Genomic DNA, 14,147 nt, shown 5'->3' with positions numbered 1-14,147 from the left:
CCAGACACTGTAAAACCTCTACGGTCGCCTCCGCACTCCAGGTGTGAAAAAGGTCGCCTCCACACTCCAGGTGCGAAAAACGCTACAAAAACATTCAGTCTTTCATGCCAGCAGAATTGGGGGCCTGAAAAGTTTCAGCATTTGCCTCGAACTCATAATTTCACTTGAACTGTGGCGGGTTGGTTGCAGCTCTGCAAGCTGTTAAGTTTTCGACATATCGTTTTCAAGTGCACATGTTCCATGTTATGCTAGTCACTGTGGAGGAATGTGGAGTGAATGGACAATGAAGTTATTGAACTGAGAGAGAGAAAGAAAAAGAGGAAGAAAGAAAGAAAGAGAGAGATGAGGCATAATATTAAGCAGGGGGCTTTCCCAGTTTGTTTCAGAGTGATACAATAGCTCCCTCTGCTGGTTCCACCACCACATTGTCACACACATGACAAGACACGGAACTCCTCACTTGAAAGCCTTGTTCTTTTTATAGGCTCAACCACATCCCTCATGGCTTTGAACTGCACATATTCACTAAGTAGTAGTTTGGCCTACCCGGGCCTGCCCGGCCTGGCCCTACCCGGGTTGACAGACTGATTGACTGACTGACTCACTTCTTTATATGTATGAGGGGGAGAGAAACTCTTTGATCCACACCCATTGAGGATCCTCCGACACACTGACGGCTTTATAATACAGTAGTAACTAGTACATGGATTCCATCTGAGTGACTGTAGATTCTCCACCTGGGTGAACAGGCTTTTGCTCCAGCCCTGCTCTAACACACTTGACTCAGCTAATCACGGTCTAGATGTGCAATCATAAGAAGTATCAGGTGTATTTTTATTTTTATTTTATTTAACCTTTATTTAACCAGGTAAGCCAGTTGAGAACCAGTTCTCATTTACAACTGCGACCTGGCCAAGATAAAGCAAAGCAGTGCGATAAACAACAACAACAACACAGAGTTACACATGGGATAAACAAAACGTACAGTCAACACAATAACACAATAGAAAATCTATATACAGTGTGTGCAAATGTAGTAAGTTATGGAGGTAAGGCAATAAATAGGCCATAGTGCAAAATAATTACAATTATAATTTAGTATTAACACTGGAGTGATAGATGTGCAGAAGATGATGTGCAAATAGAGATACTGGGGTGCAAATGAGCAAAATAAATAACAATGTAAATAACAATATGGGGATGAGGTAGTTGGGTGGGCTAATTACAGATGGGCTGTGTACAGGTGCAGTGATCGATAAGCTGCTCTGACAACTGATGCTTAAAGATAGTGAGGGAGATAAGTGTCTCCAGCTTCAGAGATTTTTGCAGTTCGTTCCAGTCATTTGCAGCAGAGAACTGGAAGGAATGGCGACCAAAGGAGGTGTTGGCTTTGGGGATGACCAGTGAGATATACCTGCTGGAACGCATACTACGGGTGGGTGTTGCTATGGTGACCAATGAGCTAAGATAATAATAATAATAATAATAATAATAATAATATGCCATTTAGGGCGGGGATTTGCCTAGAAGGGATTTATAGATTACCTGGAGCCAGTGGGTTTGGCGACAAATATGTAGTGAGGGCCAGCCAATGAGAGGGTACTGGTCACAATGGTGGGTAGTATATGGGGCTTTGGTGACAAAACGGATGGCACTGTGATAGACTACATCCAATTTGCTGAGTAGAGTGTTGGAAGCTAATTTGTAAATGACATCGCCGAAGTCAAGGATCGGTAGGATAGTCAGTTTTACGAGGGCATGTTTGGCAGCATGAGTGAAGGAGGCTTTGTTGCGAAATAGGAAGCCGATTCTAGATTTAACTTTGGATTGGAGATGCTTAATGTGAGTCTGGAAGGAGAGACACCTAGGTATTTGTAGTTGTCCACATATTCTAAATCAGAGCCGCCGAGAGTAGTGATTCTAGTCGGGCAGGCGGGTGCAAGCAGCGTTCGATTGAAGAGCATGCATTTAGTTTTACTAGCGTTTAAGAGCAGTTGGAGGCCACGGAAGGAGTGATGTATGACATTGAAGCTCGTTTGGAGGTTTGTTAACACAGTGTCCAATGAAGGGCAAGATGTATACAAAATGGTGTCGTCTGCGTAGAGGTGGATCTGAGAGTCACCAGCAGCAAGAGCAACATCATTGATATACACAGAGAATAGAGTCGGCCCGAGAATTGAACCCAGTGGCACCCCCATAGAGACGGCTAGAGGTCCAGACAACAGGCCCTCCGATTTGACACATTGAACTCTATCTGAGAAGTAGTTGGTGAACCAGGCGAGGCAGTTATTTGAGAAACCAAGGCTATTTAGTCTGCCAATAAGAATGCGGTGATTGACAGAGTCAAAAGCCTTGGCCAGGTCAATGAAGACGGCTGCACAGTACTGTCTTTTATCGATCGCGGTTATTATATTGTTTAGGACCTTGAGCGTGGCTGAGGTACACCCATGACCAGCTCGGAAACCAAAGAAGGTACGGTGGGATTCTAAATGGTCGGTGATCTGTTTGTTAACTTGGCTTTCAAATACTTTCGAAAGGCAGGGCAGGATGGATATAGGTCTGTAACAGTTTGGATCTAGAGTGTCACCCCCTTTGAAGAGGGGGATGACCGCGGCAGCTTTCCAATCTCTGGGGATAGGGCTTGCGACAATTTTGGCGGCTAATTTTAGAAAGAAAGGGTCCAGATTGTCTAGCCCAGCTGATTTGTAGGGGTCCAGATTTTTTTTTTGGGGGGCATGGGCAAGTTGCAGCGGAGCATGGCTGGAGCAAAAGCATGCATTCCCCATTAGTTCTGTAGGAGGAGGGTTGGCCTTGCCTGGCTACCCAAACTCCTTGCTCCGGCCAAACGCTACGCCCACTGACATTTGTTTCTTACATTTTACATTTTAGTCATTTAGCAGACACTCTTATCCAGAGCGACTTACAGTTAGTGAATGCATACATGTTTTTGTTTTTTGTTTTTTTTTCATACTGGCCCCCCGTGGGAAACGAACCCACATCCCTGCCGGCCAAACCCTCCCCTACCTTGGACGACGCTGGACCAATTGTGCACTGCCCATGGGTCTCCCAGTCGCGGCCGGCTGCGACAGAGCCTGGACTCGAACCAGGATCTCTTGTGGCACTGCGATGCAGTGCCTTAGATCACTGCACCACTTGGGAGTTCTTCTCTGCAATGAGTTGGGATCTGAGTACTTCCCTGACGATTTCTAGAACACAAACACATTCTAACGGTTCTGATTGGTTCCAGAAACCGATGGGTTTGGCCAGAGCCAGAACACGCGTGGTTAAAGTGGCGTTTTGAAAATGCCTCAATACTCTGATTGGTTAGAGATGATCCAATCGCTGAGGACTTTGTTTTGTACAACACCTCTCATTTGCCTAGTCACTTTACCCCTACCTATATGTACATAGCTACCTCAATTACCTCATACCCCTGCACATCGACTCGGTACTGGTACTCCCTGTATATAGCCATGCTATATTTACTTGTTATGGTTATTCGTTATTTCTGTGTATTTATTCCTCTTGTCACTATTTCTATTTTTTATTGTATTTTTTATCTTTATCTTTAACTCTGCATTGTTGGAAAATGACCCATAAGTAGCCTAAGCAGTTCACTGTTGTTTACAAGGCATTTTGACATCACCACAATACTTAAATGATGGCAGTCTCAGACTGAACTCTTATATGCTCTGTCCACCACTAGTATCCAGTGGGTGGCAGGCTTGAGTCATTGTTGCCTCTGTAGGTCTATATTCAATTACTATTCTGTGTTTCAATTAATGGAGTTTCTAAATGTTTAATTTCCTATGTAGCCTAACATGTTGAAAAGTAACTCAAATTATATTTGATCTTTAGTTTTATGAATGCATGTGTAATGCCACTACATCAATAAATACAAAAATAGGCCACATTACATAAGTGCAACTTTCGTGACTACACATTGAATCAGTGTTATGATTCATACGGACTTACACATGGAGACAGGATGTTTGTGGGTATGACGGTGTTATAATTAAAGTAAGGAAGGTGCGCTGACTGACTGGTTCATAAAACTCAAGACTAGCCTAAATAGGAAGGTTACCTGTTCTTCTCCCTCACACCCATTCCAAATTATAGTTAGCCTTCTATAAGTAAACAAGACTATAAAATACGTGTACAGTCTACACCACATGATAGTTTCGTGAGTAGGCTAATACAGGCAGGAGAACTTCATGCTACTGAGACATTTTACAAGGCAAGGCTGAAACTTCAGTTGCCGTTAATAAGTAGGGTTATTTTGTGAACGTGGACTGGACAAAGCTATTTCCTTACCTGTGTGAACGGGGCGGGTACCTGAGCGAACGGGACAGCAGACCGCACCACACACAACAGAAGAAGAAGAAAAAAGAAACTCGATTTCAGAGAAGGAATATTAATAAAAATACTTTGATCAAGGTGAGTTTTCTATCTTACATGTGTTCTGTTAAAGTCAATATGGGTTTAGCGTGCTACCTGCGATGAAAGCGTGAGAATAGAAATTGTAGCCTATACACCTGGCTGAGGTTCGGGTTTTATCCGCGATGGGTTGCGGCTCTATTTGCAGTTGGTAAAGTTGTAGCTTTGTAGGCCTACATGCAGTGGGCTAGTATACAGTCAATACTGTAGCTCTACATAACACATTTGCTATGGCATATGCTAATCTACTAGGGGGCTCTCATTATGGTCTAAAAAGTGGGGTAATTTGAGACATTTTTACATTCAGCATCACTCCCTCAAGGGAAATTTGACTTGGTAAAAATCTTTTTTTTGGACCTAACTTGTTGACAACTTTTTCCATGAAATGATGACCTCTTCCTAAATATTTGGTCAAATTAAAATTTGATGTATGGTTTCCTAGAAACAAGGGTGGCTCAATTTACCCCTTTGGTTCAACTTACCTCACTCTCCTCTAACTTATAAATCTATATTATAGTCATGTTTTTTTTAATTAATATTTCACCATAGAGGAGTCTCAGAACATTTTTATGAGAGCTAGAGATGGTTATTTTCTTCCAGATTTCCTCATGTGAATAAAAATAATAATAATTTATAGCAGCAAAAACAAACATGGAATCTTGGTTCTCTACTGCCCTTGATTTGTGTTTTCATGTGTGAAGTAGTCTACACTGTATCTCATTCGGTGTTTTGAATACTGTAGGATACTGTAGCCTAGAGCGTCTGCTAAATGATGTTAATAAATAAATAAAAAACTATTGATTGACTTTCCCAAGTCCTGGCTATAAATGCAAACAGTGTTTTTCCATGACGCTTTGCTCTGTGTTTATGCTCCATATTTTTGTCCTGGTGGTCTATTTATTAATGCGTGCTGCACAGTAGGCCTATGATGGCTGTCTCTCTGTAAGGGTATGAATTTACACCACACCCTCTCTGTACCCTGCAGACACTAGTATTGACAGGTTCAGACCCCACATCTATGTGAAGTGGGTGAGAGGATCCCGATGACACATTGTGAACACTATTAACTCTATAATACATATCCACAATAACTTTTGTAGTATCAACGCTTTAACAAGTATCAACCATAAAACCATAGGCTATTTTTAAACTTTAAATACATTTTTCAAAACACTTAGCAAAAGTCCCTCTCTATAGCTGTCAAGCCGGCATACTTTAGGTATTCATACCATCTAAAGATAAATAATGGGACAGGTATTTCTACTTAGCCCTGGGCGACATAATCTGACTGAGAATCTGAGCGGCTCGGTATGTTTCTGCCATTGTTCTCTGTGTGTGTGTCCCATTGTTTACCAGGAATTAAGACAGGGATGAGAGAGAGAGAGAGAGAGAGAGAGAGAGAGAGAGAGAGAGAGAGAGGGACGGATCTAGGTTGTGTGGTTATTTTGCATGCTCTCTCCTGCGCCAGATTCGTGTCCCTGCTCGTCACACATTCCATGGATGGAACCCATAGTCCTCCCTCCTTCCCTATCTCCTCTTCTTCTCCCTTGGTTCCTCTCTACCACTCGTTCATGGAGTGGGAGATATGTGTGTGTGGATGGGGGGTGGCTTACTTTAGTCTTAGAAAACGTCTAACTTGCAGAGTCTCTCTCTCCCGCCTCTCTTTCTTCATTACTCTCTGTCCAAGAAGTGTATTTTGCTCTATCCCTCTCTCTCTAACCTCCTCTCTTTCTTTCTTCCTCTTTGATCTCATCTGTTTGCAGAAGCCCTTCAGAACAACTTTAATTACATGTAGTGCAGTAGTGTTTTTTTCCCTCCAGACCAGCTGTGGCAGACATTCTACTAGGAAACCAAAGTGTTTTACTGTACGTAACGCTGTTTTGCTTTACCTCTGGCAGTAGCCGAATGGTTTCTACACATGGATCTATGTGTGAATGGATGTTTTATTCATAAATGTAGAACCACCTCAGACACTGCTTTCAGTCAGCCAGTACAGCAGATGACATGTCCTTTCATTCACTGACCTGTCTTCAGTCAGTGTTTTGGGGAAGCCACAGCAGGATCAGTCGCTCAATCATATTTTCATTCATTCAGCACTTTTCACCAATACATTTGCTATGAAGTCCTTTATCTCTCTCCTAACCTCCCTCTCTCCCCTCCTCTCCAGGCAGGGCCATGTTATCCACGGCGGAGTATGGCAAAACGTCGTGGGAGCTGTCAGTCCAGGTGAACCAGAGAGATGGAGATGAGGGCATGAGGTTTAAACTCAGAGTCAAGGGAGACCTGCACATCGGAGGACTCATGCTCAAACTGGTGGAGAAGATCAGTGAGTCTCTCTCTCTCTCGCTCTCTCTCTCTCTCTCTCTCTCTCTCTCTCTCTCTCTCTCTCTCTCTCTCTCTCTCTCTCTCTCTCTCTCTCTCTCTCTCAGCCACAATACTAGACTGGAGAACACACCCTGGTTTCCCTACATTCCTCTAGACTGCTGAGTAGTATTATTTTCACACAATGCTCCAGCACCACAGCCTGAAAGGCTGAAGTTCACCACTTTATCTCATATTTATTCACCTGGGAGGAATCTCCAAAGACCCTATTCCCTGTGTATTGCACTACCTTTGACAGTTATTATGTTTACAAAATGAGTGCACTCTATGGGGAATATGGTGTGATTAAAGACACAGCCTGTGTTCATCCAGGAGGATTAGACATTAGGGACTTCCCCAATGGAAGACAGCATGAAAGTGGCAAGGTGTGTTGTGTTTGTTACAGCAGAGTTAAGTAACCGTATGACTACATGTATATAAATAAGCCATATATGACTCAGTGGCCAGTCATCAGATTGGACTAACAGTGGTCTGGGTTTAGCCATAACGCCACAACATGATATCTTACAGAATCACGCCACACCCATCTGCTTCCTGTGGGGACTTTTTATGCCTGCTGCAGGTGGTTTGTTTGGAGAGAACTTATGGGCTAGAAGCTTTCTCATATAGTCAGAAACCTACACATGCTCCATGCTGAAATTGTCAAGTTCTTAGACAGTTGAATATCAATTTTAATTGTGGATGAAAGATAACATGATACATGTTTAATGGCAATGTTTGTACTTTGAGAAAATTCTGTCCTTTTATCCAACCTCTCTTTCTCTTTCTTTCCCTCCTCTCCCTCTCTCCGCCAGAGGCCCCTCAGGACTGGTCAGACCATGCTCTGTGGTGGGAGCAGAGGAGCTGTTGGCTGCTGAAGACCCACTGGACCCTGGACAAGTATGGTGTCCAGGCAGATGCTGACCTGAGCTACACCCCCCAGCACAAACCCCTGTGCCTGCAACTGCCCAACATGAAAACGGTCAAACTCACTGTCAGCTACTCTGCCGTCGTCTTCAAGACCGTCGCTGAGATCTGCAGAGCGCTCAGTGAGTACCCTACCCGGGCAATAGTGCAGATCTGAAAGGATTAGATCAGTGTCTAATATGGTGAAGTTCCCAATACGGGAAATGTTCGCCATATTGTTCATACTTCTCCAGTCCTCTCACATCTTCACCAGGGCTGAGGGGGTTAGGGGCTAGGGGAAAGGACCTATGGGGTGGGGGTTTAAATCTAGATATAAGGATATAGAGGTCTAGGATCTAGGAGTCAGATAGGGTGCAGTGCCTCTCCTTGACCTGGTCTTCCTTTTTCCAGGCATCAGGAGGCCATAGGAGAGGGTAGGGGTTAGGGTGTAGAGTCTAGTGGTAGGATCTCTCCTTGATGTCCTCACTCTCCTCCAGACATCAGGAGGCCAGAGGAGCTGTCCCTGCTGAAGCCTCCAGATGACCCGTCCAAGAAGAAGAAGAAGAAAGACAAGAACCCAGCACTGGACGACATCTTAGACATGGACATCATCAGCGGAGGCTCTGGGGGAACAGGTGAGAGTCACAGTGTTATTAGCGTGTTATAAGCATATTAATACAATGTTAATGATGTGTTATTAGATATACTGTATCTTCAATGGTCAGATTCTTCCAATCTGTTTTCATGTGACGATTTTTCAATTAAGTTAGCCAGTTAGCCATATCCTGGTGACAGCCTGTTTCTTCTTTAGCCAACCCCTTTGTTGTCGTCTCTCTGTCAATATAGCTTTGTTGAATCATAGAAACCATCAGGCGCTCAGGCTAAGTTATCCTCATTGAGAAGTTAGCCTGGCTCGAACTCTACTCATATTGCGATGGTCAGCTTCAATCACGCTGTGAAGGGATTTAATATATCACCATGGCAACACAGTCAAGGTTTCAAACCTCTGGCTAATTCAATGTGGCTAGTTACTGACACCACTACCAGATTCCGCCCACATGGTGGCTTCTGTAGACTTCTGAAACAATCGAAGAAGGAATGGAGAATGGAGAATTCTATAGTGCTTCTGAAGATCTAAAAGAATACAGCAATCATTAAGGAAATCTGAAAGAATAGTAGCTATAGTGCGCTGCTATGTTCTCAAGGCTTTCATTAACGCATACTTTGAAATGCAGACACACACACTTTCTGAGTCTGTGTGAGTGTACAGTAGCTACAGTATAGGGCAGCTGAGGATTCCACACCAACTCATAAAACCAGCCTCATTTTGACAGTTGCTCTGAACCGTTTCAAATGAATTATTTCTGAGTTGAAGGCTCTGCTGCTTTTAAACAAATGAAGACAGGGCCATTTCGCCCATAATCCTCTCATTTCCCATGAGGCCTCACTCATGGGGCCGTATTTGTTCAGAAAGTGTGTCAGAGTAGGAGTGCTGGTCTAGGATCAGGTCCCACTGATGTCATCTTATTCATTATGGTCTAAAAGGCTAAACGGATTCCAGATCAGCGTTCTCACTCAGAGCCTTGATGAATATGGGCCCTGAGTTGTATCTCCTCCTCCACCTGACCCCTCCAGGCAGTCCCCTGTACAGTAAGACCATGGTGCCCACCTACGACCCAGAGAACGGGACTCCTGCCTCGGCCACCAGCCTGTGGTTTGGGGACAACCCCCTGACCTCCAGCCAGCCCAACCTGCCCCCTGCGGAGCTGGCCAAGATGTACCAGCAGCTGTCCATGGTGGATAAAGCCATCATTAATGCAGGGTGAGAGTTATTCAGAAACAAAAACTCCATTGGAAGGAAGAAACCTTGAGAGGAACCAGACTCTATGGCTGGACAGGTAGAAAATATGCTAGTTGTTGCTACGCTGGAGGGCAGTACTCTGTCTCTCCCCTGAGCACATAACTTCCTGGTTAACTGTGACATGCTGCTGATGTGATTGACAGGTGGCTGGACTCCTCCCGCTCCTTGATGGAACAGGGCATCGGAGAAGATGACAGACTGCAGCTACGCTTCAAATACCACTGCTTCTTCGACCTCAACCCTAAGGTTACTCTAACCCCTGACCCTAACCCTAAGTGGGAGTTTGAATACCACTGAACCTCAACCCTGTGGTGAGACAAACTGTAACCATAACCCCACGCCTAACCCTAACATTGACTGATTTGTGTGTGTTTCAGTATGATGCTGTGAGGATAACCCAGCTGTATGAGCAGGCTCGCTGGTCCATCCTACTGGAGGAGATCGACTGCACTGAGGAGGAGATGCTAATGTTCGCCTCCTTACAGGTAGACAAACACATGCACACACTCACACACATACAAGCTCACATCTGCCCACACGCACGTCGCACATTCAAACACACACACACACACACTCACACACTGTTATCCATCTGGGAGAACCAGTTTGGTGTCTCATTCCCAGAGGAGGCATGTTGGGACAGGAGGACAATCCCATAGGAGAGAGTGAGGAAAGGAGGGGCCTGAACTCCTCTGGGTGAGAAAATATGAGAAAATATAAATAACAAAGAACGATGAAGCGAAAAACTTATGACTACTTACATTTCAAATGTTCTTCATCTCTGACTTTGAAATCATTTAAAAATGTTTTACATTTTAGTCATTTAGCAGACGCTCTTATCCAGAGCGACTTACAGTAGTGAGTGCATACATTTTCATACGTTTCTTTTCTCCATATTCTAAGCTGATCTATAAAAACTGTTGTGAAATCCCTGAGATGGTTATTGCTCTCACCTGCATAATTACTGGAATCACATGGCTCTCTCTGTCTCCTCCCAGTCTTGTGTCATCATCTGGCCTCAAGTGTTGAACTAAAATCTGTTTTAGGGTTCATACCTGCAATTTAAACAGCTAAAGGCTGGGTATATTTAGGTTTTCAAAGTGGTCTGTTAGTTTTGTACCCTTCTTATCTATTGTGTATTGTAAAATCTCCTGTTGCTCTTAGTATGATATATCCCCCAATTCCCATCATTCACTGATTATTATTAATGATTATGTCAATATTGTTTCAGTATCACATATGCAAGATGACCATGTCCACGGAACCTCTGGACTTCTCCAATGAACCAGAGATGGATGAAGTAGAGGCTGCCCTATCCAATCTAGAGGTCACACTTGAAGGAGGAAATGCAGACAGAATACTGGTAAGTGTAGTTTTTATACATATAAAGGATTCATATTCTTTACATATAAATGATAAAGAAGTGTGTATGTAATTTGTTTTCTACAGTTTGTTTTCAACAGTTTCAGAGGGTTCAACAACTGTATTTAAGCAGGGGTTGATGGGTAGTCTGCTTAGATTGCATGTTTCAACATGATGATGTCACTAAGTCACAGGATAATTGACAGTTGTTTGTTCCCGCCCCCCAGGAAGACATCACAGACGTTCCGAAACTGGCAGACTCCCTCAAGCTGTTCAGGTAAATCCTGAGGGCCCCTGTATTCGCCCAGAAACACACAATGTATTGTATACTGTACCTCTATATCTGTGTAACAGATGGAAACATAAGTCAAAGAGACCTTGAATGATAAGTAGTAGAAATAAAATGCCATTTCACTTTCGATAAGGAAAGGTTCATGCCCTACACTGTATATAGCCTGGAGTCCATGGCACAGAGAGTTCACACAGCAACATTGAATGTGCAACAGTGTGACTGTGTGGGGACACAACCTGTATATGTTTTTCCTCACAGAGCTTATTATTTTTTTGTAACCAGGCCTAAAAGACTGACGTTGCGTCCGTATAAGGAGTACTGGTTCGTGTTTAAAGATACCACTATCTCCTACTACAAGAACAAAGAGACAGCTAGTGGAGAGCCCATAGAACAGTTGCATCTCCGAGGATGTGAGGTGGTCCCTGACGTCAACGTGATGGACAAGAAGTTTGGAATCAAACTGTTGCTCCCAGTGGCTGATGGGATGAACGAGGTCTACATCCGTTGTGACAACGTAAGATGCTATTTCTTATTTAATCTTTTAGTTTATTAAAGTTGGGGCACCACCAACATGACTCAGTTGTTCCCGCTACATATTGTATTAACATTTTTGTTTTTATCCAGGAGACGCAGTATTCCAAGTGGAAGGCAGCCTGTACCCTGGCCTCCAAGGGCAAGACCATGGCTTACAGCTCCTACAGGTCAGACTTGTTTTACCTAATACTTCACATGCCTTGGACCACATTAGTAGGGTTGTGACTGTAAACTGACCAGGAGAAACTGTGATTGGTCCAGGTCGGAGGTGAAGAACATCCAGTCGTTCCTGCAGATGAAAAGTCTGGCGCCCCCTCCTGGTCAGGCTGCTCCAGACTTGGATGCCATGGAGATGAACGCTGAGTGCTTTGTCTCCCCAAGATACGCCAAGAAGTACAAGACCAAACAGGTGGGTGTCTATCTGCAATATAGAGGGATCAATCATGATTCAGTGTTTGTGACAGAGAGAGGATGTCACCAGAGCTCTCCAGAGAAAGAGTTTATGATCTCTGACAGGACTCAAGTGACACAATAATACGTATCTGTTGACACCCAAACCATTCTATTCCATTCACTCACCCTTTCAGTATTTGTTAGATGACTGACATAATGTCTGTGTAAAGTAGCCTAAATGTCCCTTTTCTGTCTCCTGTCTCCTGTCCAGCTGACAGCGAGGATCCTAGAGGCCCATCAGAACATCGCCAGGCTCTCCCTCAATGAAGCTAAAATGCGCTTTATCCAGGCTTGGCAGTCCCTGCCTGAGTTTGGTATCAAATACTACATTGTCAGGTACGTAAATGTGACCGGCCAGGTTCAAACAGCTCAAGACTGTGTTCGCGAGATAAAGCCTAGGAGTTAGCTCAGGGAGGTAATGCAAGTCTTCAGGTCCCAGGCAAAGTTACTCATCACACAATCATGGTTCACAAAACCACCATGGTTACATAAAGACACTATGAATGTCTGTGTTTGTGTGTTCCAGGTTCCGAGGCAGTAAGAAGGATGAGCTGATGGGTATCTCCTATAACCGTCTGATCCGTATTGACATGTCCACTGGCCTGCCTGTCACCACCTGGAGGTTCGCCAACATGAGACAGTGGAATGTCAACTGGGAGATCAAACAGGTAAATGGCTCTAGATTGATTGATTGGTTCATTGATTAATTTAATTGATTGATTACTTTTTACAGATTGGAAAGTAAAGGATAATAGTTGCCTTTGTAATAAGAGAAACCAGCTTCTCCTGAAATCAGTAATAATCCATGTCGTTTCATGTCTCCAGGTGGCCATAGAGTTTGACCAGAATGTGTCGATAGCCTTCTCCTGTGTGAGCTGTGACTGTAAGGTGGTCCATGAGTACATCGGAGGATACATCTTCCTCTCAACACGCTCCAAAGACCAGAATGAGACACTGGACGAGGAACTCTTCCACAAACTTACTGGAGGGCAGGAATGAACCCGGGACATCAGCTTTCATTTAGTGTCGTGGCGGTCAAACATGAGGATTTGTTACAAGCTGAGACTATCCATGCAGTCCAATGCAGTCAATCATTCATGTACTGAAGGCCTGTAAGAGCCAATCCAGTGTCAAGAAAGAATTTACATTTATTGTCGATATGGTTTTGTATGTTACATAAATTATATGTTCGTATTGTAAATGCAGAGACAAGTAGACGTCTTGGTCACACTACACTACATTTGATTCTGAGACCATCTCTACAAAATGTGTGGACAATCTCTACAAGGCTTATTTGTCTGATGGTTAGGCCTGGCCTACTGCTTTGGATGTGTAGTGTATTGGTCCATCTGCAGAGACTGCAATTCATTCGGCACATGGGCTGTACATCTTGTCACCTGTTTACCTTGGTGTAGCCCAAAACAAATCTCAGTGACAACCAGCAGACAGTGGTTGAAGAGGAGTATTTAGGTAGTTTTATCAACACCAAGTCTTTGAATTCAATGTTGTATGCTACTTTCACAATCACTCTATCGGGCTGTTCATTGCCCTATTTTATACATATTACTTTTATGATGTTTTATAATGTAACATTTGTCCAAGTCCAACAGAATTTCTAAGATATTTCTGGTGGTGGGTTATTATCACGTTGAACGAAACATTTGTTTACACTGGAATTTCTCTTGACTGAACTGCATTGAAATAAACTTGAGAAACATGTTTTGTATCTTGCATTGTCAAGTTAGTATCTCGAAATTTTGAGTTAGTCTCTTGAAAAGTCAAGTTAGTTTCTTGGAATGTTTAGTTAGTATCTCGACATTTGTAGATAGTATCGACATTTTTATTTAAATTCGTGGCGGGAATGAGCCTCCATATTATTCTAGAATTGATGGTTCTGACTAGGTGAAATACAGCTACGACTTTTTCGTAGCAGGTTAGGAG

At 43.5% G+C, this 14,147-nt stretch overlaps 1 protein-coding gene across 2 annotated transcripts; it reads left to right on the top strand.

The window, feature by feature from the left end:
• Positions 1 to 4,054: 4,054 nt before the first annotated feature.
• On the top strand, positions 4,055 to 13,919 carry LOC121552731 (fermitin family homolog 1-like). 2 transcript variants are annotated; one of them, XM_041865750.1, is made up of 15 exons: positions 4,055 to 4,437; positions 6,605 to 6,763; positions 7,614 to 7,847; positions 8,202 to 8,339; positions 9,340 to 9,526; positions 9,709 to 9,811; positions 9,943 to 10,050; positions 10,797 to 10,928; positions 11,155 to 11,204; positions 11,502 to 11,733; positions 11,844 to 11,920; positions 12,015 to 12,162; positions 12,418 to 12,542; positions 12,733 to 12,874; positions 13,032 to 13,919. In XM_041865750.1, exons 2-15 carry the CDS (start codon positions 6,613 to 6,615, stop codon positions 13,203 to 13,205), a joined length of 2,001 nt encoding a protein of 666 aa, XP_041721684.1. In that variant the 5' UTR covers positions 4,055 to 4,437; positions 6,605 to 6,612; the 3' UTR covers positions 13,206 to 13,919. The 2 variants fall into 2 exon arrangements, with proteins under 2 accessions (XP_041721684.1, XP_041721686.1); XM_041865752.2 differs by lacking the exon at positions 4,055 to 4,437 and adding an exon at positions 6,110 to 6,302.
• The last annotated feature ends 228 nt before the right edge of the window (positions 13,920 to 14,147 follow it).

The sequence above is a fragment of the Coregonus clupeaformis genome, chromosome 36, assembly GCF_020615455.1.
Source record: "Coregonus clupeaformis isolate EN_2021a chromosome 36, ASM2061545v1, whole genome shotgun sequence".
In the NCBI taxonomy this organism is placed as follows: Eukaryota; Metazoa; Chordata; class Actinopteri; order Salmoniformes; family Salmonidae; genus Coregonus; species Coregonus clupeaformis.
The sequence above is the reverse complement of the archived record's forward strand: the minus strand, read 5'-3'. Positions and strand labels throughout refer to the sequence as shown.